General features: G+C 38.2%; 1 protein-coding gene across 1 annotated transcript in view; it reads right to left on the reverse strand.

Moving 5' to 3' along the window:
- TAFA1 (TAFA chemokine like family member 1) overlaps positions 1 to 27199 on the reverse strand; it is a 566758-nt gene that overhangs the window by 125148 nt on the left and 414411 nt on the right. Inside the window, exon 3 of the mRNA XM_023199688.1 lies at positions 8384 to 8524. Coding sequence (XP_023055456.1) covers positions 8384 to 8524 — 141 coding nt within the window. The remainder of the gene's footprint in view (positions 1 to 8383; positions 8525 to 27199) is intronic.

The following is a 27199-nucleotide window of genomic DNA, read 5'->3' on the forward strand; positions in this document are numbered from 1 at the left end:
AGGGAAATGACTGTATGAGCTAGTTACCACACATTCCATTGTCTTTAAGGATCAGGCAGGAAATCAACCTGTCAGAGCCCAGTGTAATAATAAGAAATAGTGAGCCTTGTAGGAAACTGGAGTGTCCCATTTAAAGGCATGCAAAGTCAATTTTTTCAATAGTCTGCCGACCTCAGGAACAGGTCTGAGAATGGTTTTTGCCAGTGGGCTGGCAATTGGCAACTGCTGCTCTAAACCAGAAAACAAACAAACAGAAAGATGACAACATCTGCTCTTGGACAGATACATATGATGACTGAATTCCAGTTGTCTTTGTTAGGAGGAACAAATGTAGACAACTATCTTTTATTAGGCACTATAAAAAGCTTTGACAGCTCTTGTACATTCATCCTCTTCTTCCTCTTATGGATGCAGACTTGGATCCCTCACACTCTTATACATGTTTAGGTGCCAAGCTGGGGACTAAATGCTGTTTCAAAGAGGATTTGCATACAATTCAGAAAGTATGCCTGAAAATGCCATCACTTCACTAAAGATGCTATGCAAGATCCTCTTCTAATAAGAACAATGGAATTTCCCTTTATAAATGTCTTCTGATAAAGTCATACGTGTTCAGCATTCCATCTACTGAACAAGCTTGGGTGTGTTTAAAAAGAATGAAGCAAGTTTCAAACAGAGACAGTTATGAAGGGACCACAGCCAGCCTTTGTGGCATGCATCCGTAATCCACCACAGCAATTCATTATCTCAGTATTTCATTGTGTGTGGATGACAAGTAACAAATGGCAGAACCAAAATAGGTCATCTTCTCTGTCCCCTAAAACATTTAATATTTGTGAATATATATAGGGGCTTAAGCTTTTTCATACTATGCTAGCTCTGGAAGCTCTCTAGATGATTTCCAAGCTGCAGTTGAGCCCAAGATGTCACTGAGATACTATAAATCACATCAGTATAGGATCAGTTGTGTACTGTCTGGCCAGCCAGTCTTAGGAAACACACTGAGCTATCTACAGGCATCACACTATCCATTAACTCAGAAGACTTGAAAGATAATCCTGAGAAACAAATCATAGTACACAGACTCCACAGCATCATAGCCCCAAGTTTATTGCATGGAACTCTGGGGACTAGAGGAGATAAAAAAAAAGTTACGGTTAAAAAGGTTCTAAAAGTTTGGGAAGTACTGTGTTCAAGTTTAATAAGTTACTTGTCTGCAGAACTTCTCAGAGCCTTTAATACACTATCATGTTTTGGAAGGCTAAGCAGAGGCTACCATACATAATCTTTCTCATATATATCCCATATTATTCTATGAAAAACTGTTGCTGAATTTCAAACTTCCTTCAATTCTCAAACCTTTTTCTCTACCATGGCTGTCTCTAGGAAATATGATGGTATATGTTCAAGAAAATTGTATTATGTCTTTTCCCAAGGAGCAATCACCAGAAGGAATTTTTGCAGAAGTTCTTGTTCTAGAATAATGCCACTTGAAAAAAACAATTAAAGTTACAGCTGTCAAATAAATTTTATTTTGGTAAAAAATAGTTATAAACTGTAAGACTGAATACAAACAGTTCTTGGGAAAAATGAATCAAGCCATTTTATGGATAGATGTATTAACATTCCTTCTAAGCATTTATTTATTAACTTCTCTCTTTTACTACCCTTAATCTCTGACCCTCTCTTTCTCATATGCTTTGTATGTTTCTTGCTCTCACTGTCTGGTCTGTCTTGCCTCCTTCTTGTCAGTCTGTCTTCCTGAGTCTAAGTCTTTATGTATCTCTTCTCTGTCTCATTTGTTGTTATCTTGGGGACTAAGCATGATGAGCCAGGAGCAAAATGTCCTGTCATGTTGTAAGTTTTGTTTCTTCACAGAAATAGCAGGATGACTTTTTCATTGTATTAACTAAATATTTTTTTGTTTTGTTTTGTTTTAAACTTGGGTTTTCACTGTTGTGAAAGAAAGTTCTCTGATGTAACCTGGCCTTTTGTTAACACTTTCTCTTGCTGGTGATCCAGTATGAGAAGACAAGAATACCAGGTGAATGTTGCTAGTAATCTGTCATTGAAACGGTCATAATTTACATGGAAGGAGAAGAAAGACTTATGAACTTATCACGGAGACTTTTTCTTAATTACAGTGATGCTAAAATCCACAATGCCTTAAAGGACCTCGCTACTAACAACTAGTTAAATGCACCTCCCCATATTTGTCCACGTCAGAAACAGATAAAAATTACATGACAATCAAATCCTAAATAGAGAAAACTGCACAAAAATTTCACCATTCCCACTATGCTTAAACAATGAAGCTTCAATCATTCTATAAAAATAAAAGCACTGAAAGAACTGTTTCTAATTGCTCCGTAACAATGACCTAAGAAAGCGCAATCATCTTTATGATGTAGAAAGAAAAGGGGCAGGTACTGCCCAATGAACTGGGTGTTTCTGTAAGTATCCACATGGTTTGGCTCACTTCCCTCTCACCCAGATATTTGGCATCTTATAAGAATGCCCTTGGAATATAACATGTGTTCATGTTAGTTAAGGCTTTGCCTGTGCTTGATGAATGGTGAGCCCTGTAGACAGCCCTGGCTGACCTTCTGGCTCTGCCATGACTGGCTGTGTGATTTTTGAGCCAGTCACCAAATCTCTCTGGTCCTCAGTTTCCCAGCAAATAAAATGGAAATAATAGGAGGACACACCTTATAGGGTTAGAGTTAGAATTAACTAAGTGTATAGACTTAGAGTAGTTGGGAGAGGGGCACATAGTAAGCCTTAAACAATGGTAACTATTATTTTTATTATTACTGGTATTAATTATATTCCATTATTTTTACAACTTTGAGATTGATACTATTTTCATGCCCATTATAGATTAATTAGAATCATAGAACGTAATTTAATAAGCCCTCCAGAAATTTATTTTTGTTTGTTTTATATCATTTGTTTGGAAAAATTGTTCTCAAATAAATAAGTGTGTTTTGAGTCGTCATCCTCTTGTTTATGAATCTTTATTTGATTTTAACTTTTAGTCCCTGATAAGTACTTGGAAATTAATGAAAGGCTGTAGGTAATATTTTTAGTTGTTCTCAACTAAAGATATTGAGTAGCATGCTCCTTACTTCCATTTTGGGTTATAGATTAATTAAGTAATAATTAGGGTATAATGACTTACCTTCCTTCAGAATAGTGCTAGGCACAGGTTCAAGGATATAATGCTTTTATAAGTATTTATAAATGACTACTTCATAACTTAATTTGGCAAGTGTGTATTTTGGTGTTTTCAATTATTAGAAAATAGAATATCATTTTTGAAACAAAAGAACAACACTTAAAATTTTCTCCAAATATATATTATACTTTTGAATAAGCTGCTAAGGTTTTACCCCAAATTTTCTGTTCTATTTTAAATAATCTGCTCTCAGATTCTCAATCTTAAAGCAATCCAATATATGCTTCTTTTAAAATGATAGCTGTTCTCTTGTTTTTGAAAACACTGTAAAAGGCAACTGACCTGTAATTTCAGAGGAAGACAAATAAGAGCAATGGGAGCATTTACCATGGGAGATTCACTGCATAAGTCAGAATACGTTTAGGACAAACGTGGTGTATAAATTATCAACTGCTGTCATGCAGAGAAGTTGATGCCTGTCTAATCTTAGGGAACTGAGATTGGGAATGCAAGAAACACTGCAAATGCCATAAAGTGGAGAGGATAGTTAAATAAATGGTGTATCCACCTCTGAAAAACCCATATAGCTATTAAAAATAATTTTTTGAAGAATATGTATTCACTTGGGAAATGGTCATCATATATTAAGTGAAACAAGCCATCCATAAAACTTTGCTACAGCATTTTAGTTCAATAAAATACCTACGATGTGAGTTTGCTCTTTAATAGTGGGGTAAGACTGGAAGGACATATATTAATATGTTATCTTACAATGTAGTAATAATCCCTGGGCAATGATATCATGGGTGATTTTAGTGCATGGATGTATCTCTGAAGTTTTCAAAATTCCTATTATAAACATGCATTCCTGAAGATGACTTACCAGTATTAGTAATATCCATGATAACTAGTTGGAAGCATTTCCAAGAAAAGATGATGGCTAAAATTCTACCGTATTCAATTAATATGAAACAAAACTCATATAAAAAGTTTCTCTCTAAGGATTATCCACATTTACTAGTTAGATAGAAAACAGATATTATCATTTAGTAAGCCTTTGACAGGAGTTGGACATTGTGCAAAAAACATATAGAAGATGTCCTTAATCCCCAGAACAATCTTAAAAAGTAGAAATGTCTATAATCCCTGTTTTACAAATGAGCAAACTGAGTTTAGGAAGCAAATTAATCATTCTATTAAAAATACAGACGAGGAAGCTGAGGTTAGAAAGCAAATGTCATTCCATCAAAAATGTCATTCTATCAGTAATAGTTACAGCTGTGATTCCATCCAGGTATATCAAATTTCTCAGTCCATGATGTTAATAACTATACTGAAATTTTAATTTATATTCATATTTTATATTTAATTTTCATTCAGAGATCTAGGCCACCAAAACAATTTTGATCATAGCAACACAATAGACTTGCCCATACATGCCAATGGATTGAAGGATTTTGGAATAGAATGTTACCAAAAATATAAACAATAAACATGAGAATAAAGAACACTCAATACTTTATTGACTTTTACCTGGAAGACAGAAAGGATAGCCCTTTTGTTTGAACCAACCACACCAAAGAGTTCAGATTTTCCAAAGTCGAACAAAGATTTCCTGAGATAAAAATATTACTGTTATGCGGCTTAACTTCTCACAAATCTTAGGGCTAGATACCATTTCCCCCTCTGTCAGCATAAGCAATGCATTGCACTTTGTGTTTTGTATCCAAATCCTAAAGGCAATTCTGTATCTAGATTAGAGATAAAAATGAACTGGAAACAAAACGAAGATTTATAGTTAACGGCTTCAAGGCTTTCTTTGGCAAAGAACATGAGAAACCATCATGGTTTTGTTTTATAATGTTTATTGGCTTCTAGGCCAAGAGTTTCTTCTTTAAGAGAGAGGGAAATAGCTTTACTCATCTAACTGCCTGCCTTCCCTGCATTAGAGGTGCTCACTGTGTTGACTGTAGTGTAGAGTAAGTAAATAATCATAGTACTAGTTTTTCAACCTCAATACCATTGGCATTTTGAGCTGGAGAATTCTTCGTTGTGGGGATTTGGGGGAGCAGGGGTGGTCCTGTGTATTGCAGGATGTTCAATAGGATTCATGGCCTCTACCCACTAGATATCAGTAGCAGCTCCCTTGTTGTGACAAATGTGTAGACCTAAATATCTCCAGACATTACCAAATGATCCCTGGGAGAAATTGCCCCAGTTGAGAACTAGCCCCAGTATAACCCCAAACTTGACTTTTCTACATCCTTTAAAAAACAGTTTGACCTGACCAGGTGTGGTGGCTCATGCCTGTAATCCTAGCACTTTGGTAGGCCTAGGCAGGAGGGTTATTTGAGCCCTGGAGTTCGAGACAAGCCTAGGCTACATAGCACGACCTTGTCTCTACAGAAAATAAAAGAAAAATTAGGCTGAGGGAGAATGTTTGCTTGAGCCTGGGAGTTTGAGGCTGCAGCAAGCCATGATGGTGCCATGGCATACCACTTGGGTGACAGAGCAAGACCCTGTCTCTAAAAAATAAAAATAAAATAGCTTGACCTTCCTATGGCATATAATTATGTGGCATGTATATGCCACATAAGCTTGCTCCTCTGGCTGTGATTGGTTGGGCAAAGGTTGACGCATTGGCCTAAGTTGGGCCAATCACATCTTGTCTTCTCAGATAATGTATTAAGACACAGAAACTGAGTCAAATATATGTGTGCCCTGAAGCAATACAATCATGCTGAGAGAGATTAGAGTCAGTACCATGGAAGTAAAAGCCTTATATCATTCTCTAATTTATGAGAAGGTAAAAATAAAAATCTTGAAAAGAGACAGTCTACACAGGAGATAATTAGGTAAACAGAGATCAGAGACAGTATGTTCCATGAACAAAGAAAATGAGATGACAGCTGCCTGAAGAATTCACAAATTCCAAGAGGTTTGGCTGAATTTCCTATAATTGGTTCACCAAGATTCCTTTATTTTCTTAAAATACTTCCTCTTTACTTAGCCTAGCTTGAGTGTGTTTCTCTTTCTAACCACCTACTGATCCATAATGAAAATACATAACATGAATCGATCTAGACAGTATCCTTCCTTATCTATATCTAGAGGAAGAACAATGAACACCAAGCCAAGGGATTCAGGTTCAATGTCCTGTTACGTGAACTAAGCAAGTGACTCATTTCTTTGAGTCCTCCTCCTGATTTCTTAAATAAAGGATTTGAAAATCAATGCACACCCAGCTCTAAATTATGAAACACAAAGATGGGAGGAGAGATTTATAGTCCCTTTGCACCTTGGACTCATTGTTTGACAGTAACATATAAAATTGTCTTAAAGGTAGTGGTCTAAATTTGATATTAGAGTCCATTATGCTGGGCTGAAGAGTCATTCGAGCCATGGCTTATCAACCATGGGATGAATGGAACGCTATTCAACCCTTCCAAGCCTCGGTGTTGAAAACGGTAGAGAAAAATGTATCTCCTTATGGTAATCAGCTTCCATGGTGCCCCCCAATGTTCCCTGCCTGCTGGTCTTCCAGCCCTTGTAGTCTACCACCACAATGAATAGGGGCTGGTGGGTATAACCTGTAGGATATTGTGGAAATAACAAAGTGTAACTTCTGAGGTGATGTATAAAGGCTTCTGTATTGTTTTCTTGGATTACTCACTCTGAGGGAAGCCAGCTACCATGTTGTGAGGACACCAAGCTTTTTATGAGAGGGTGTTCACAAGGCAAGGAACCAAGACCACCTCCCAACAGCCATGTGAACAAACCTTCTTAAAACCATTCTGCCATATCAGTCAAACCTTCAGATCTTGACTGCAACCACATGAGATACTCTAAGCCAGAACCTCATAAGTTTAATTCGTGACCCACAGAAACTACGACATAATATTTTCTGTTTTAAGCTGTTAAGTTTTGGGATCTGTTATATCACAATAAAGAAAAAATATACTGCTTTGTCGAATTGTTGGAAGGATTAAATAAAATAATGCATGAGAAGTGTTTAGCACAGGGTTTGACCCATACTGAGGACTCAGGACAATTCTATTTATTCATCAGTTTTTCTGGAGCACCCAGAGTGGTACCTGGCATATAGTAAGTGCTCATTAAATATGTGTTGAATGAATGTGAGGTGTTGCTATATTTATTATCATTATCACCATCATCATTCTCTATAGCCTTAGTCCAAAATCATTTCCCAAATGAGCTGGACCTTCAAGTGTCTTGACCTGAAAAAATTCCTTTACCCTAATTTGCTCTAAAAAATTTCAAAATAAAGCTATTTGAAACCCCAGAACCCAGAAGTTTAGTCCATTTTGTGCTGCTATAATGGAATATTTGAGACTGAGTACTTTATAATGAATAGAAATTTATCAGCTCACAGTACTAAAGGCTAGGAAGTACAAGATGAAGGCATCAAGTAAGGATCTTCTTGCCACATCATCACATGATGAAAGGCAGAAAGGCAAGTGTGCAAGAGAAGTATACACTTACTTACCTTTTTATATTAGCATTAATTCTACCCATAAGGGCAGGCTCCCTGATATGATTTGGATTTATGTTCCTGTCCAAATCTCATGTCAAATTGTAATCCCCAGTGTTGGAACAGGGGCCTGGTGAGAGGTGACTGGCTTATGGAGGCAGACTTCCCCCTTGCTGTTCTTATGATAGTGAGTGAGTTCTCACAAAATCTTGTTGTTTAGAATTGTGTAGTACCTCCTCCTTTGCCCTCTTCCTCCTTTCCTGGCCATGTAAGACCTGCTTGCTTCTGCTTCACTTTCTGCCATGATTGAAAGTTTCCTGGGGCCTCCTTAGCCATGCTTCCTATACAGCCTGTGGAGCCATGAGCCAATTAAGCCTCTTTTCTTTATAAATTACCCAGTCTCAGGTATTTCCTTATAGAAGTGTGAGAATGGACTAATACAGTTCCTCACAGCCCAATCACCTCCCGAAGGTCCCACCTCTCAATGCTGCAATGGCAAGCAAATTTCAACATGGATGTTAGGGAAAAAACATTTAAATCATAGCACCAGAGAAAAAAGAATTCAAACTCTACTGAGGCTGGCAATTGTATAACTTTTTAACACTTTGGATGCACCTTGTTCATTATCTGGAACCATAGTAGATAAAATGAGAAATTACATTGTGTTCAGTGAATGCCATATGAACTTTTCAAGAGGTAAAACAGGTACCTACCATCGACACAGGAAGGCCGGTTTCTTGTTGTTCCAGCCACTTTTCCAGGTAGACAGGAACACTTTACTGTTTGTGACCTCTCCTCAATGCGATTCTTGTTACAACATCGGTGTGCTGCTATCACTTCACACGTCCCTCCTTCTGGCAAGAGAGAAAGAACAGGGACACTGATTAGAAATAACTCAGTGACTATTCGAGCCTCTGGGAGTACATGTAGAGGGGTTGAGGAAAGTAATTGAAATTATAGAAACAGTTTCCATGAAATATAATTACAAAAGGACTCTCTTCTACTATATGTAATCACAGAGAGGACAGTGCTGTACTTCCAAAGCAACAAAGAATACCAATGCATAGCCCTCAAGATGTGGCAATTCTGGGCTGTAGGTATTGAGAGGCAGTAAAACAATGAATGCCTGGAACTAATACACTCAATAAAGATGCTGCCTGATTTAAATGCATATTTTGGGAGTCATCTTTTGTGTTATCATCAGATTTAAGATTCTCTGAGCTCTCTCTATTGACAACAACTGACACTCCAGTGATACAGAAGCTACAGTGCCAGAAAAACTGCCCAGAAATCAGCTCTCCCTTCCATTGCCTGACTACTTCAAGGGGGCTAAATAGAAAATCTATTCGGGAGATATTTCCCAAATCTAGACTTCATCCATAAATGAAAGAAAGAATTGCTGGAGAAAATGGGTAGGTGCTTTAAACAATGTCTCAAACTGCAGGCCTGGTCATATAGCTTGACTTAATTGTAACAGCTCATCCATGCATTCATCAGAATTTATTGGCAAACTAATGTGTGTCACCCTCCACTAGGTTCTTAGCAGGTGAACTGTCGACTCCGTGTAAAGGCTGATAAGCATCCAAGTGGGTCTTTCCGGTCTACAGGAAATCAGCTAAGCCAGATCTCTAGAGACACACAAAAGATACACCAAGTGACCAGAAAGCAGGAGTCAACTTTCTCAACATCAAGTTTGGAGTTCAGAATAGACCCGGACCACTTAGGATTCTTGGCATTTAGGATACAGTCGGCAAAAATTCACCAAGCATTTGTTAAGCAACTTCTATATACAAATTACTGTGTGATAAACTGTATGGATGAGAATACATCCCCTGTACACAGAGGATACATAGGGACACTTAGAAAACATTGTAAAAAAGAAAAGGAGGGAGAAAGGAAAGAGAGAAGACTTAAGAGACAGTTTCATCCTTTCATCCTGTCCTTTGAGAACTGTGTAATGCAGTGATCCTCAGTGCAGTGGTGGCGAGGTGTGATGTTGCTCCCTCCCCACTAATAATAGCTGGCCAGTTTGGAGATATTTCTGATTGTCATCACTGGTTGGAGCACACTGCTACTTGTATCTTTCAGGAAGGAAGCAGGGCTATGTTAAACATCCCACAATGCCCAGGATGGCCTCCCATAGAAACAATGATCTGGCCTAAAAGATCAATACTGTGAAGAAGTCGAGAAACCCTGGCCTAACATGAAAGAAACACGAGTCTCTGATTTTGAGTAGACTAATTATGTTTCTCTCCATGGGAGGGAAGAGTTCAGGCTTTCACATCAGCCTCTTTTAGTTTGAATCTCAGCTCTGTCACTTACTGAATGCCTTAGTTTCCTCACCTGTAAAATGGGAATAATAGTAACACCTGTATCACAGGGTTGTGTGAGTAAAAACAGAGAGAACACATGTAAAGGGGTTAGCGCTGAGCTGACACATGGTAAAGAGTCTGTATATGCTTCCTATAATAAGAATACCAGAGTGACTGGATATTATTTATATCTTTGTAGGTGCCAACAAAGGTATAAATTTATATCTTTGGTGCCAACAAAGATATAAATTTTTATCTTTGGTGCCAACAAAGATATAAATAACACACTTTCTGTCTTAGAGGGATTGAAAATATGGTTTCTCCCGGAATACTCACTCCTACCTCCCATACCTCCAACCTCCTCACTCCAACACAAATGATTTTGCCAGTTAACTCTCCTTAGAGCTCAACTCAAAGGTCAGTTCCTTAGAGAATGTTCCTCACTTCCACCATTGTTCATTCTATTAGCACCCTACACATTTCCTGTGTGTAGTTGTTCATGTCTGTGCCCTAGCCAAACTGTAAGCTTGATTGGGGTCAAGGTCATCGCTTGTTTCCTCATAGCAATGAATGGGAATTTTTGGAACAAAGGACTGGTGTGGTACAGGTATTTCTCTAGGGCAACCACCTTGGTAAGCTGTGTACAGGAGGAGCTGGAGAAGTACAAGGTAGCAAAGGAGAAGAAATAAATGGCTCTTGCAAAACACTGAGTAGAAGAAAGAAGTCTGCAACTTGCTCATGGAAGAGTGCCTTACTATCTCCACATGCACAACACTGGGATTCGAGTTAATGGAATAGGGCTAATCATATATTACATGCTTTAACTCAGACACCTGCAATCATGTCACTTTAGCTTATAATTGTCAGCTACAAATACCCTCAGTCAAGTCAGTAATAGCTAGTTCAACACTTCACGAAAATGCCACTAATTTTAACATCACCTCTTGGCTCTAATACAAGAGTGGAGCAATATTTATGATTGAAAATGGCACAAGGCACATGAAAGCTCTCAGGATGTATTTTGAATCTCCTATGATTTACAGTCAAGTCAACAGACACAATGACAGACATGCCAGATTGCCTGAGTTACTGCACTGAGTTAAATAATACCGACAACAAGATGGGCACTGAAGGTCCAAAGCCTATACCTCATGGCACTGCTGTCAATGAGAAAAAGCAATTCTTCTCTGCTACTCTTGGAGCTTGCTGCCATTTCTGGAGCTCTGATTTGGATGCTGGACGCTGTATTAATTATACACATTCCAGCAACATTACAAGGTATTGTCCCCACTTTACACACGAGAAGCTGAGACTCAGAGGGGTTGAATAACTTGCCCAGAATCACATAAGTGTGACCCCAGTCTACCAGATTCCAAAACTCATGCTTTTTGCATCTTTTCACAAGTGGTTGTTCCTTGTGGTTGAAAAACTTCCAAGAAAAAGTTTGACACTTGGCTTAGAAACGTTATCAAGGTTAAATATCCGAGCCACCCCTCCTCCCCCAGTTGTGACTCTGCCCTTACTCATTTTGTTTGTTTGTTTTGAGATGGCGTTTCCCTCCTGTTGCCCAGGCTGGAGTGCAATGGCGCGATCTCGGCGCACTGCAACCTCTGCCTCCCAGGTGCAAGTGATTCTCCTGCCTCAGCCTCCTGAGTAACTGGGGTTACAGACATGCACCACCATGCCCAGCTAATTTTTTTGTATTTTTAGTAGAGACAGGGTTTCTCCATTTTGGTCAGGATGGTCTTGAACTCCCAACATCAGGTGTGATCCACCGACATCAGGTGATCCCGACATCAGGTGATCGGCCTTCCAAAGTGCTGGGATTATAGGCATGAGCCACCACTCCTGGCCGATTTGTTATGACTCTCTCTCTCCTTCCCTTTCCTCCATGGACACTGGTTTTGACAGTTACTGCATGAGCACCCTAGGCACATACCCCATGACACTCCCAACAGATCGCTGGCTCACCCACTCCCCACTCCATCATTGCTCAAATGTCACTTAATAAGAGGCACACTTGACACCTGTCTACTCAAAATAAATCATACTCCCCTTAGCCAGTACTCATGAGCTCCCTTGCTTTATGTCCCCTCACTCTGCTGCCCCCAACACCTGTAACTTTCAAACACAGTATATAATTTTCTCATGACATTATTGTCCATGTGTCCCATTGGAAATCAAACTCCTCCAGAACATGGATTCTTATTGTTTTATGTATTCAACAATGTGTGGAATATTATTATCAAGGTTTAAAATGTGCTTTTAATACATATTTTATTTAATTTTCAAAGCAGTTCAAAGATGGAGGTAGAACTATTATTATTTCCATTTTCTAGAGATGATGCAGACTTAGAGCAAGCGATATAGCCATGCAACCAATGGTAATAATAGTATTAAAGAAATTAATCATTTATTGAGTTTTTCCTATGTGCCCAATACCATAATAAACACATCACAAATCTTTATTTTACAGGAGAAGCAACTGTGACCAAGAGTGACTTAGAAACTTGCCCATGTTTCAGCCTACAGAATGGGAGAAAATTTTTACAATCTACCCATCTGACAAAGGGCTAATATCCAGAATCTACAAAGAACTTAAACAAATTTACAAGAAAAAATCAACCCCATCAAAAAGTGGGCAAAGGATATGAACAGACACTTCTCAAAAGAAGACATTTATGCAGGCAACAGACACATGAAAAAATGCTCATCATCACTGGCCATCAGAGAAATGCAAATCAAAACCACAATGAGATACCATCTCATATCAGTTAGAATGGTGCTCATTAAAAAGTCAGGAAACAACAGATGCTGGAGAGGATGTGGAGAAATAGAAACACTTTTATACTGTTGGTGGGACTGTAAACTAGTTCAGCCATTGTGGAAGACAGTGTGGCAATTCCTCAAGGATCTAGAACTAGAAATACCATTTGACCCAGCCATCCCATTACTCGGCATATAACCAAAGGATTACAAATCATGCTGCTATAAAGATACATGCGCATGTATGTTTATTGCAGCACTATTCACAATAGCACAGACTTGGAACCAAAAATTTCCATCAATAATAGACTGGATTAAGAAAATGTGGCACATGTACCATGGAATACTATGCAGCCATAAAAAAGTATGAGTTTATGTCCTTTGTAGGGACATGGATGCAGCTGGAAACCATCATTCTGAGCAAAGTATCACAAGAACGGAAAACCAAACACTGCATGTTCTCACTCATAGGTGAGAATTGAACAATGAGAAGACCTGGACACAGGATGGGGAACATCACACACCAGGGCCTGTCATGGGGTGGGGGGAAGGGGGAGAGATAGCATTAGGAGATATACCTAATGTAAATGATGAGTTAATGGGTGCAGCACACCAATATGGCACATGTATACATACGTAGCAAACTTACATGTTGTGCACATGTACCCTAGAACTTAAAGTATAATAATAATAATAATAATAATAATAATAATAATAATAATAAAGAATATCCATACAAATTTAAAATGCAAGAAAAAAAAGAAACTTGCTCATGTTTTACCTAGCAAGGAGCCAATAGCATTGAGATCAGAACCCACACCCTCACCCCATATACAGTGCTCTTTCCGCTGTCCCACCCTCACATACATGATGTCATTTCCTTGAAAAAGGGAGAAAAGCTTGGTAACTGGGAAATGACGAATGCTCCATTTTCATTAAAAACTTGTATATAAAGTCAATGACCCCAGGGCACGTCTTCCTTAGACGCACAGATGGTGGATTTGCACACAGGAGGCCAGGAAGGTGTTGCTCTAAATAACAGGCTCGTCGGTTTTGACAAGTTGAACTATGGCCTCAATTACACATGCTGCTCAGGTACACTGGCACAGAGTCCAGAACTAGGTCTTGGTGGATACAGTGAAACCCCACAGGACCCCAACAGTTGGAAGATCTGATTGGGCCATGGTACCTAAATCTCATTCCCAAAGTTTATGTTGTGACAGATCTAGCCACAGTAAAACGGAGCAATTTAATCTTTCAATCTATCCTGCCCATAGAAGCCTGGACTTGTATTAAAAAAGTAAAAATATTCGCTCTTTGACAGGAAAATTCACACTTACATAACTTTGCTCTGAAGATGCATTTTGTGGGGCTGTGTGGATTATGCAAGGGGGCTCAGTTACCTCCACTCTAAGAAAGGAGATAAGCTATTTTTAAAGTTCAATATAATAATCTATTCTTCACAGAGATTCTTCTGCTAATGAAAAAGTGAAATCAGTCATACTTAGGTGATTATCAGCTATCTAAAGGAAGTATTAAATGACAAATATTTGATTGATACATTATTAACTAAAGGCTAGGCTTTATTCACAGATTCTTTTAGCTTTTACATAATGTACTTTCCTGTTTCAGGGTCCCATCAAAGATACCACATTACATTCAGATGGGTAGATGAATGAACAAAATAAAAAATGAGTAACAAATCTGTCATGGATTTCTGAATGATCAAATAATATGGAACCTAACCGAGAAGGGTGTATGCCTTTGGTATAGCAGACTATATATACAGAGTATAGTAAGCTTGTAAAATACACACCTTCCCCCATTCCTATGTGTTTTTCACTTCTTGGCTATATCAAGAGCCCACCTTTACTTGGGTCCACCCATGATACAGTGAGAAGGTGATCAAATTCTATAAGGATATAAAAGGACATAAAATTCCTGTTACAACCACAGAGATAAAATTTTTCAAGACTCCCTCGGACAAAAAGGTTCTACTTATCTATTGCCCCCATCAGCTGGCTTCTTGGAAAAGGAGAAAGGAAACCAAAATGTTCCCCAGAGTTGATCCCAATGAAAGGGAAGAGTTAAGTTTGTCATGCCCTTTCTGGAAATTAGAAAATGTCCATTTTAATACAATGTATCTGCATTTTAAGGTTTACCTTGTGAACTATCCTTTCAAACTTAACTGCCAAGGTGATTTCAAACTGATAATATTTGTCATTGAAATGTCTTTCAGACTTTTCCTTGGTGTCAATGCCTATCCATTTCTAAATTTCATCTCAATCCAAGTCAAATGATTTCAAGATGATCTATGGTTTCTCAAAGCTAAGTCATCTAAGTGCTTCCTTAGAAAATGCAGCTTCCTTTTTTTTTTTTTTTTTTTTTTTTTTTGCTTGTGGAAAATAGCCTCTTTTTTGGATTTCACCCAGGATCTGTAGATCTAAAAAATAAGACAGATGAAGTAACCTATCATCTAATGGCAGAGGATGTAGAATAAAGAACAGGTTAGTATGGAGGTTAATTGTACTACTCAGATTTTCCAGATTATTGTTTCTGTTATCAGTTAATCTGCAGAAAACACACATCTAAAATATCTATAAAATTATTCCAAACCCCTAAATCTAGCATTATAAGGGATCCCATTGTTCTTTCTAATTAGGAGGTAAATGCTATAATTATCTGGCTAATGCACACTGATCTGAAAAAGTTGGATTTGTTAAATGTACTCTGCTTTCCAGTTCTCTTTCTGCCACAAATCTTCAAAACAGTGGTCTTTCTTCTCATTCCTTTTGCTCATGTTGACCCAGGTATTAACGTGAAGGTCCCCTGCAAAAAAAAAAGCTCCATGGGGCATCTCTCTATTTTCCCATCTGCTCTTTTCTCTTGGGTTTATCAGAGCCCTGAATACATTATCAAACCTATTTTTAACAGGAAAAGAAAGTTTCTAATATCCAAAAAAGAGAAAAAGATAGCATTTCAAGATTATTTCTGGCAGCAGCAACTCTGAGCTGGAGAAGTTAAAAAAATACCGAGTCCAATATGCTCCTAGCAATGATCCCTCCTTCCCAGCTCAATGCATCACTGTCTTGACCTGTACAAGTGAGGAAACAAGGAAGATAAATTGCTAAAGATAATGTTTCTTTTACAAGGAGTCCCCACTGGTGACAATTACGTGTCATGATGGAAAGGGAAGAAGAGGTTAGGAATGACTGGCAGGCAGATGAGTAAAAGCTTGACAACTGGCATCATAAGCCAGGGTTTGCCCCCAGATTGGATATTTAATAGAAATAGCTCATACCAACCAACTGGATCACTCTGGGCTACAAACTGGGTCAACTTTTTAGAATGGACACCTATGGGAATTTGCAAATGTCTGATCTTTTTCATCTGCCAGGGAATTGGACATTCAGTAGTATCTTTTGCTGTTGGTGATTGTATTAGTCTGTTTTCACACTGCTGTAAAGATACTACCTGAGACTGGGTAATTTACCAACAAAAGAAGTTTAACTGACTCACAGTTCCGCATGACTTGGGAGGCCTCAGGAAACTTATAATCATGGTAGAGTGTGAAGGGAAAGCAAATACCTTCTAAAAATGTGGCAGGAGAGAGAATGCTGGGGAAATGGCCACTTTTAAAATCATTAGATGTTATGAGAACTCCCCCACCATCATGAGAACAGCATGGGGGAAACCACCCTCATGATCCAGTCACCTCCAGCCAGCTCCCTCTCTCGACATGTGGGATTACAATTCGAGATGTGATTTGGGTGGGGACATAGTGCCAAACCATATCTATCAGTGATTTCATGTCCAAGACAAAGCATAGCCAAACAATTTAAAATTATCACAACAGCAGGTTTTCTGGGAAAGAAGAAACGATGCTAAGTGGGTAGTGTAAATTGGAATATAGAGAATTGCTTTAAAAATAAAAAGAGAGGGAATGTAAACTAAGCCTTGTACATGTGCATGTGTGTGGGTATTGCTATGGTGGTCTTCCTGAACCATACTCTGAGTTACATTCTCCTGTGTATGATCGTACATCTCCTACATAATTCTTGTACAATAGTATTTACAGTGTGCATGATTTTGATTTTTTAAAAATAATGTATTGCTTTTCCTATAAAGAGGAAGAACATTTTTTTTTTCTGTTTTACCATTATCCCAGTACTAAGCTTGAAATCTGGCACCTGTTTGGTCTGTATAGAGTTGTTGAATGAACCTTTTCCTCAGAGACTCACTTTTGACCCCCATTATATGTTCTCGTAGCAAGCTGAACTTTTCTTTTTCAGCATGACTCCTAACTGGAATTACGGGCTTGTTGTCTAGCCTGTTTGGCTGGGCACTCTATGCTGGCAGGAGGACCACATCTTGTTTAATTCTTTATCTCTTGTGCCTGGAATAACAGTGGGCAGTCACACATTTACTAAATTATTAAATGACTGAATGATGAAAGGAAGGAAGGAAAGAAAGAGAGGGAGGGAAGAATAGATGGAATGTAAAGGGAAAGAAAAGGAAAATAGAAAGGAAAAGGTAGAAGAAGAAAGACAGAATATATAAATTAATCCTCTTTTGGGAACTTTTTCTGAACATCCATTATGTGAATATTTTCACAAAGATGAATTTGAATAAGTGTAGCTTTTGCAAAGATGAGAACTTCCAATATACCTTCTAGAGAAATCAACCTGGGATTTTGGTTTGGGATGGTGCCAAAACATACAAAGGAAAAGCTTTTCACTCTAAGTGAAATAGCTTTAAAATGAAATAGCAATTAAAAGTAACTGTGAGGAAACTTTAGTTCTCATTAATAGGCCAGGATATATGCTTATAGCCAAAGGCAACTTTTGGAGAAAATGAATAAATCATATTTAAAGACTGTTAAGACTGACATGATTATTAGAATCCTTGCATTTCCACTTTATTACAAATGGTTTCTTTAAAAGCTGTAATATGTAAGAAAAATCACAAATTTTTTTCAGAGTCACTTTTACAGGACTTCTTGATCAAGGTTTTATAAATGGCTTTTTTGGAATTCATTGTAGTGGGTGACAGAAATGCATATTTAAGACTGTGTTTAAAATGCCTTATTGACACAATGGACTGGAAGGAAGCTCTGAGTGTCTTTGTCTGTAAATCATTGACAAGAGAGACACTAATGGATCTTTAAGCATGTTTTGGTTGAGGAGGACAAAATAGATGCTTGATTTGTTTATGCTTGAGATTAAACAAATTCCCATCCATTCTCTCCCAGGGTCCTCGGGTATATAGAGGAAAAAGGTAGGAAAACTGAAGAAATTCTGGGCAGGACAACAATGTTTGAGGCAGGGTAGCAGAATGGATGGGATCACAGATTCCAGAGCCAGGCTGCAGAGACAAGTCCTGGGTCTGCTGCTTCCTATTATTTTTCATTCCATATTTCGAGGTTCTCATCTGTGGAATGTGGATGACAGCATCAACTTTACAGGGTTGTTTTAAGAACTACACTATTGCCTAGCTGAGTCAATGGTCTTGGTTTAAAAATAGGGTTGAGGGAGATCCAAAGGGGATTTAGGTCAAGAATACTGCATCCTATAGTAAACAGTAGACACATTATAGCTATTTTTCTAAGCCTTATTTCATTTCAATTCTTGTCCTAATCACAGTAGAATACAACTTATTTATTTTAGATGTTAGCTCAGGGAACCTGAAGGGCATTGATGCTGTGATTCAGTTTCCAGAGACTAACATTGACATCCAGGGTGAATGCCCCAGATTACAATAGTTGTAATAATTCTTATACTTAACAGGTATAAGAATTAAATAAACACAGGCAAAGTGATTATAATAATACCTGGTTCAGAGTAGGCATGAAAATTTACTCTGATATTACTAATACTATTGAAGTTATCATCTTTGACCAGGTCATCATTGTTGGTGGGAAAAATATAACTCTTATTTTTTCCCTTTTTCCACCAATATGGACTACTCCTCACTCTTATCTTTTTACTCTCATTTCAGGCTAATCACGGAGGAACTACATTTAGGCATCATTATCTCCCTGAAAAAAAAATGGCTAAAAGTAAGGTAATACCACAATCAACTCAACACCCATCCACTAGATTTCTTCAGTTTTTTAAAAGAAGAAAATGACTTATATATTGGATATGTTGAAAATCTACTGCAGAAATAATTTTTAGAAATAACCTGTCTACCCCCATGGAAATACATTTTACCCAAAGGTGCACCAATGAGGTTACAAGAACACACTTGATTCCCTACTGCTCTTTACATATTGTGGAACTTTTACTCTTTCCCAACAAGGATGCATCAGAGAGCATGAGGAAAGGGAACCCATGTAATGGAGTGGACATCAGACTGCCTTTGGGCTACTCTCAGATCTGCCTTCAAATTTTTGTTAAAATAAGGCTGAGGATATATCTTCATTTTTCTATTCTCTGTCCTCAAATTTGGTTGCTTGATGTAGACTTTCCTTCAATCATTCCAAATTAATGCAATCTCAGAAATGAAACAACTGAAGGGGGAGTTTCTACCTCAAAGTGGGGCATTCACCCTGGATGTCAATATAAGTCTCTGGAAACTGAATCACAGCTTCCCTGAGCCAACATCTAAAATGAATAAGTTGTATTCTACTATGACTAGGACAAGAATTGAAATGAAATAGGGCTTAGAAAAACAGCTATATCTACGTTCGTTTTAGTGTGCAATATTCTTGACTTAAATCCCCTTTGGATCTCCCTCAACCCTATTCTTAAACTGAGACCATTGACCCAGCTAGGCAATAGTTGATCAGGCTTTCCTTCACCATTGTTATCCTTTATGGCTGAGAACGACATGGAAACAATTTCTAGAACAGACATAGGCCATGCTATTTTATATGAATAACTCCTCTGGCTATACTAATTTTTCTAAAATTATGTAACACACTGACACAAAAGACTGAATATACTAATATCTAATATAATTTTGAATAATTAACATCACTTTGGTTACTAGCCGGATGATTTGGAGCAAGTTGTAACCTCTAAGCCCTTGTCCCTCTAAGCAAAATGCCTAAATTTAATGGATACTGTGAGCATTAGAGATTGTATATGAAAAGTAATTAAGAAATCAAGCAGCACATAGTAGGTATACTATAAATAAGGGCTGCCATTCTCCTTGTTATTAATATAAAAATTGAAACCCAATTTCAAAGACAACACTGGAGGAGGATGAAAGGGTAGAATTCTGAAAGGTTGGAAAATGGAGTCATTTGCCTTTTAGATTCCAGGTTTCAAAGACCCCAAATTTCTGAGCTGTTCCTGCAATGGCAAGTGGCCTAATGTGCCCTTTCCATTGCATATTCACTTTGTCTAGTCTTTTTTTTTTTTTTTTTTTGAGATAGGGTCTCACTCCATTGCCTAGGTTGGAGTACAGTGACATGATCACAGCTCACTACAGCCTTGACCTCCCAGGCTCAACTGATCCTCCCACCTCAGCCTCCTGAGTAGCTGGAACTGTAAGCACATGCCACTATGTTTGGCTAATGTTTTGATTTGTGTTTTTGTAGAGATGGGCATCACCCTTTGTACTCCCTATGTATTACTCCTAGGTGATAAACCATGCTGGTCTTGATCTCCTAGTTTCAAGCAATCCTTCTGTTCTCAAGTGATCCTCCCACCTCAACCTCCCAAAATGCTGGAATTACAGGTTTGAGCCACTACGCCTGGTCTCACTTTATCTACTCCTACCTCTTAATTCATTTTTGTTCTCTGTTTCTTTATAACATATTTAATGATATACAATCAGGAATACATGCTGAGAAAGAAGCCCAACAATAACCATTAACTTCTTATTAACTTCTTTTTATTCTCTTAGAATGAGATATTTCCATTATTGTTCACAGATAAGTATAATGGATGTTAAAAGGAACATGGGTGGTGATTATACACAAACTCCTTTATGAAGATATAAATGTACAGTCAACAAAATAAAGCAGATACTGCAATATGAAGACTCCAAATCCATCACTTCTAAACCATAACTATTTTATGATATTTCTTTTCTCCAGCTAAATGAAAAAAAATGCCATGGAACAACATTTTTGAGTTGGCTGAAGTGAAGATGAGAAGATCAAGACAAAATTTGAGATACTCAAGGAAGAAGTGGCCGTTAAATACTGTCCAGTTTAGGGCCAGATGCCCATCAGTGGGCCCTCTTGCTGAGCCATAAACTGATCTCATACTGCAAATCCCCCTCTTTTTTTTCTTTTTGAAACAGAGTCTCGCAGTATTGCCTGGGCTGGAGTACAGTAGCACAATCTCAACTCACTGCAACCTCTGCCTCATGGGTTCAAGCGACCTCCTTCCTCAGTCTCCCCAGTAGCTGGGATTACAGGCACTTGCCACCACACCTGGCTAAGTTTTCTGTATTTTTTAGCAGAGACGGGATTTCACTATGTTAACCAGGCTGGTCTCGAACTCCTGACCTCATGATCTGCCTACCTTGGCCTCCCAAAGTGCTGGGATTACAGGCATAAGTCACCACGCCCAGCCCTTTCTTTTTTTTTTTCGGTCCTATAGGAGAACTGCACACAAATCCATAAATGTTAGATTTTACTTTCATCTATGGGCCACTTACTAACCACCTCCTAAATAAACTGTTAAATGTTTTGGAAATCTGTTATGCAAATACTAAAATTAGAGTGTTGTTTATGTCTAACATATTCCGTAATTGAGGATTTTGTGAAGAAGTTGTCTTTACAGCATCAATGAATGGCATTCTTTTAAATCTCAGCAGGTCTGTGAGGGGTAGGATGGTTGAGAGCATAGTGTTTGAGATCGAATTTTGGGGTCATTGACTGGGTTTTAACTGCTTCCACCCTTTATTAGCTGGATTTATCTCAGGAAAATCATACAAGCTTTCTATTCTTAGTCTCCTCACCTGTAAAATGGGGAAAATAGTAGTATAATACTTTCATCATGAGGTTGTTGTGAGGATGAATGACTAAACACAGGGAAAGCACTTGGAAGAGTGTGGGAATACAGGAGCAATGTGTTTGCTCTGATGCCGTTACTATTATTAGTGTTAGCTGGGGCAGCCATTAGGGATGCCAATGACTGTCTCCTCCTCCTGGGCTTATGGTAGTTACTGACCCCCTTGTGGGAGGAGGAGGCATTGACTGTTTTTAGTCAACTGGGTATTAATGGACTTGACATATCACTACCAAGCTGAGCTTTTAATTGTCTGTGCAAGGCCTTCCAGGGCTCTCTTTCTGCTGGTGTGGCAGCCAGTGGTATTTTAGATCAAGGATCAGCAAAGTTTTTCTATAAACATCCAGATTATAAACATTTTCAGCTTTGTGGGCCATCTGGTCTCTAGAGCAACTACCAAACTTTGCTGTTATATCACAAATGCAGCCTCAAATGATATATAAACAAATTAGTGTAGCTGTATGCCAATAATATTTATGGAAACTGAAACTTGAATTTGTGTAATTTTTATGTGTCACAATTTCCAGCCATTTACAAGGTAAAGATAATTTTTAGCTTGTGGATCATAAAAATCAGATGATGCACCAGATTTGGCCTACAGGCCAGTTTGCCAACCCCTATTTTAGACAGTGCTTGCAACAGAAGTTCTAGTCCCTGAGTAACTCCTGCAAACACAGACACACTGATGAATCACAATGGGTATGTTGTATGATCAAGCAATACACTTTTGCCTTTTGAAGCCCGTGAGATGTGGAGGTTGTTGCTGAAGCTTAACAAACCCACTATACAGTCTACTACACAGTCATGCCTCACTTAATGACAAGGATAAGTTCTAATAAATATGTCATTGATTTCATCTTTGTGCTAATTCGTAGAGGGCCCTTACACAACCTAGATGGTATAGCCTACTACAAACCTAGGCTAGATAGTATAGCCTATTATTCCTAGGCTACGAACCAGTACAGCATGCTATTATACTGTACGTGGTTATGACATAAAAAGTATTTGTGTATCTAAATCTATCTAGACATAGAAAACATACAGTAAAAATATGGTATTCTACTGTGTTATAATCTTATAGGTCTGTTGTTAACTGAAACATTGTTATGGGACACATGACTATTATTCTTTAAGATCATGACAGCAAAAGAGATGCCTTCCACCCTTAACAGTATTTAAGTAGCCTCTGCAAATATGTTTACTAATAACTGTTGGGTGGAGCCATTTCCAAGGCTTTCACTCAGTGAAATACAGTCTTTCAAATCCATGTCTTCCATGCAGAACTAGAATGAGGTACTTTTGCTTATCTTTTGCCTGTGCATACATACCTCATCCAAGCCAAGAGTCTGGCCCTTATCATCTGGATATTTTATTGGTTTAGCTGAGAGGTAATAACAAAGTATATATTTATTTATATTTTGAGGGCTGTGCCTCATATCCATAGCCAGAGAGACCAGAAAACACACATTTAGGAGAAAAGAAGGCAAACAGAAATCTTGATTTGTGTTACACATTGTAGATGTCATTAACTATGACTCAAGTAGAAAAACCTATTACTCCTCTTTTTGACAGTGATGACAATTTAATAGTATTTGACTCTACCGAGTTACATACAGCATCTGCAGACATTGAAAGAGACTGTTTATCAAGATGATAAATAAGTTTTTCTTTTCCTCTCTGGCTGCATGGATGTGATCAGAAGTCTAAGACCATCTGAATTCACTTAGTCTGGCCACCAGGCAGAGGCTAAGCTACCTGGGACCATCTGTGCTTGAAATGAGCTTCCCTTAATAGACCCTCTCCAGGCATGTCAGCACTAACAGAGACAAGTTTGCATGAATGAATGAGCACCCGTGCATTCAGGGTGAGCTTCGGGGTGGAGGGCAGGGAGTTAGTTGTACTGGAAATCCTGCTCTCTGGAAATCTCGTGCTAACAAATTTCATACCGCAGAGCTAGTTTTGTGTTCTGGGTTATGTAGCTATTGCAAAGCAGGCTGGCTAAATTCTTGATATGCCAAGAATGTAGAAATAGTTTTTATGGGGAAATTATAGTAAGAAACACTTGTCAAATAAGTGTTTGTTCTTAGTATTATTGCTATTGCTAGCTGTAGCAGTCATTAATGTTATTAGTTATTTCTACTCTGTAGCAGACACCTGTTCTTTCTGCCTGCCCAGCAAACAGTCCTACTTCTACTGATGACTGCTTCTTCTTTCTTCTAGGGAAGCCAGTGACCTCTCTTCCCCATTTTCAGTTCATGGAGTTTGGGAGGTGCTGATTTCATGCCCTGCTCCAAGAGAAGACACAAGACTGAAGACTGGTAATGAAGATAATGACATCTCTGGTGACCAGGTGGTTGTTAACAAGGGCTGGTACCTGGTCCAAGCTATACACAAAGAGATCCAAATGCAGAACATTTATTCTTGGGGAAGTAGTAGAGTGTTTTCCTCTAAGCATTACTGATGAAAAGATGTAAGTCTGGAACTTGCCACTGTCTAAGCACCATGATGGAAAAGCCTGCAGGAGAATGCAGTCAACCCAGAGGAACACTGAGCAGAGAGGTGGAGCACCTCCTGACACTATGTTAGTATTATTTGATGCCACTGTGCCGGAAGCGGGGTGCTGAACTTTAGCCAGTAAATGCCTTTTTTTCTTGATTGAGTTTGAATGAGATTTTCTGTGATTCACAATACAAAGAGCCATGAGGTACAGTTGTATTCAAAGTATCAGGAAAATTATCTTTAGTTATCTCTTGTGGATTTGTTACATGCAGAACTCTGTAAATGCCAAAGTTGACTGAGGCACTGCCCTAGTTCCAGCGTCACCTCCTCAAGGAAGCCCTCTTTAACCTCCTGATTGGGTCTGTGACACTTCCCTCTTTATCATCCTGGATTCATGACTTCCTCCACTTCAGCACATTCACAACTGCAATTTTATATGTGTTTGTGAAATACATTGTCTGCCTCTACCAAGAAGTGCAAACTCCACGAGTTGGTGGTCATGCCTGCTTTCACTGATTGGGTTATCCCAAGTGTCCAGCACAATGCCTGGCTGTGGAAATCACTGCTGCTAACACAATACTCATTCTCTCCTTTTTCTGTATGGCTAGAACAGTAATTTGCCCACACATTCAAAAACGTTTTTCTGTCCCATTCACAGCTGTGGATGAACACCTGACACATTTCTCATCAATGCTATAAAAATGAAAGTCCACTGAGGCCATTTAGGAAGATTGCACATTCCTGACATAGTCACTGCTTCTCTTGTCTGTTGTCTCATTACCACCTTGTGTATTTTCCCCTCAAGTATATAGTTAGGAATTAATTAGGTAATTTCCATGTATAAATATCCACTAAGTTTGATATTTGAATCATTACCAATAACATCTTCTGTGAATCAACAGTATGTATAAGATTTACACAAATATAAAAACAGATTTGCCTCTTAAAGAATCTGATTGGTTAGAGAGGAATAGAATTTAGCAGTTTCTACTTCACTCAGCCTGAATACGACTCTGTTCTCCTTATAGTTGGGAGGATTACTGGGGTTCAAATGCTGATGGTTCCTTATCAGGGCTGGAATAAGCAGCATAAGCAATAAAGCTCTCTTGAGAATCTTCGTTGTATGTATAGACTTAGTTGCTGGAATGCACTGTAGTTTTGTAATTACTCTGAGTGTCACTGGCTGGAATATTGTCATTGTATTTTATAACTAGTGAATCTCAACAAATGAAACTTCTTGAACCTTAATTTACTTATCTGTAAAATGGGAATAATGATGACTATTACTATATGTAGTTGAAATCCACTGTTCTTGCTTGCCTATGCCTCATTCCCTCTTTTGGTAGTAGCACACCTGGTTTCCTTTGTAGAGTGACCACCCCTACCCCATTTTCAGTCGATGCAGTGCAAGTGAACAAGGGCTCCAGGAGTGGGACTGTGACCTGGCCAAACAGCATGGTCTTTTCCCAGCCACAGTGAGTGGTTTAAGGATAGGCTTGTCATCCAAGTTAGTTAAGTCAGACTAGACCTGGGCTATGTGGGAACATTGGGTAAGAAGCAGCTTTATTTCTGTTGAACTTGAAAATGTGAGCTCACCTTTGGAGAGATCCTGTGTAAGTAGAGATTGAGCTGACATGCAGACCAGTGCAGAGAGGCGATAGAGATGAACCTAGCCCTTGTGACACCTTTGAGCACTAGATCCAATGCTGCCAGCTCTACCTCTATAATTTTTGTTTCTGCATGTCAATAGATGGTCCTCCTTTTATTTGCTTCATATAGAATTAAGTTTTAGTGTTCCAACAATGTACCTCATTGAGTAGTTATGAGGACTGAATAAGAAAAATGTGCATAAAGCATTTAGCACAGTGCCTAGAACACAGTAACCAAAGTGGGCAGTCATTTTGGTTACTATTATTAATATATATCCATTATTATGAAATTGTTGGAATTTTATTATGTTAACATGAATTATGGGCCTGCAAATATTGTTGAATATCTTTAAATTTACTGAGAGCAATTGGGAAAGATAATCAGTTAGATACAGATTTTCTGAGACTTCTACTGAAGGTGAAGTCCAAATAACTCACCATTATTGATTCCTAGCAATTGATAGTTAAACAGTCAATTGAACTGATTCTTAGTCAACTGGATGGTTGAGCCTCTGTTGTAAAGAAATCCCAAACAACAGAGAAATGAAATAATTGGCAAAATATTAATACTACAGTGAAATATCCTGGGCTCAGTAATCTCCCAAACAGGGGTTCAAATCCCAACCCTCCTGCTTATAAACCATGTAAAATGGATACATTTCTTAATCTCTCTGAGCTTTGTAAAATGAACACCTTCTTCATAAGATAGTTGTGAAAAAGAAATGGAATAATATGAACTGCTCAGTATAGCCGAACTTGGATTGTAAAACTGCATAGTTATTATCACTTTTGATATTTTAATTATATTGACTGTCATGAATAACCTAGTTCAACTCTAAAGTTATATAAATTAGAACTTAACATTTTTATGGCCAAAAAATAATGATTAATTGTCATTTGATCAACGTAGAAGCAATGTGTGGAAATAGAGTAATTTGGATGTTAAGTTGGTTAGACTAAATGAGAGAGAAATTTTTCTACTTTATTTAAAAGAATGCAAGTTTTAGAATATAAACTTATTCCTTTAGATAAACTGTAAATAAAGAATGAGTGACTCTGCAGTCAGAAGTCTGCAAGAAAATGAACATTCTTCTTTGATTAGATGTCTATTTGCCAGCAGACATTTTATGACTGATAATCTGAAGAGCAGAATATAGTTACTGAAGTTTCAGTTCCCTGAAGAAACACTTACATAAGTTAATGTTCATAATGAAATAACATCAAGGAACAGCTAGACAAAAAAATACATAAATTTCAACCTAAGGTTAAAGTTTTCTTCTTCACAGTAAACTATATTTAGGTTAATGGGATTGACATGGGATCTGAAGCAACTG

The sequence above is a fragment of the Piliocolobus tephrosceles genome, chromosome 2 (assembly GCF_002776525.5).
Source record: "Piliocolobus tephrosceles isolate RC106 chromosome 2, ASM277652v3, whole genome shotgun sequence".
NCBI classification, from domain to species: Eukaryota; Metazoa; Chordata; class Mammalia; order Primates; family Cercopithecidae; genus Piliocolobus; species Piliocolobus tephrosceles.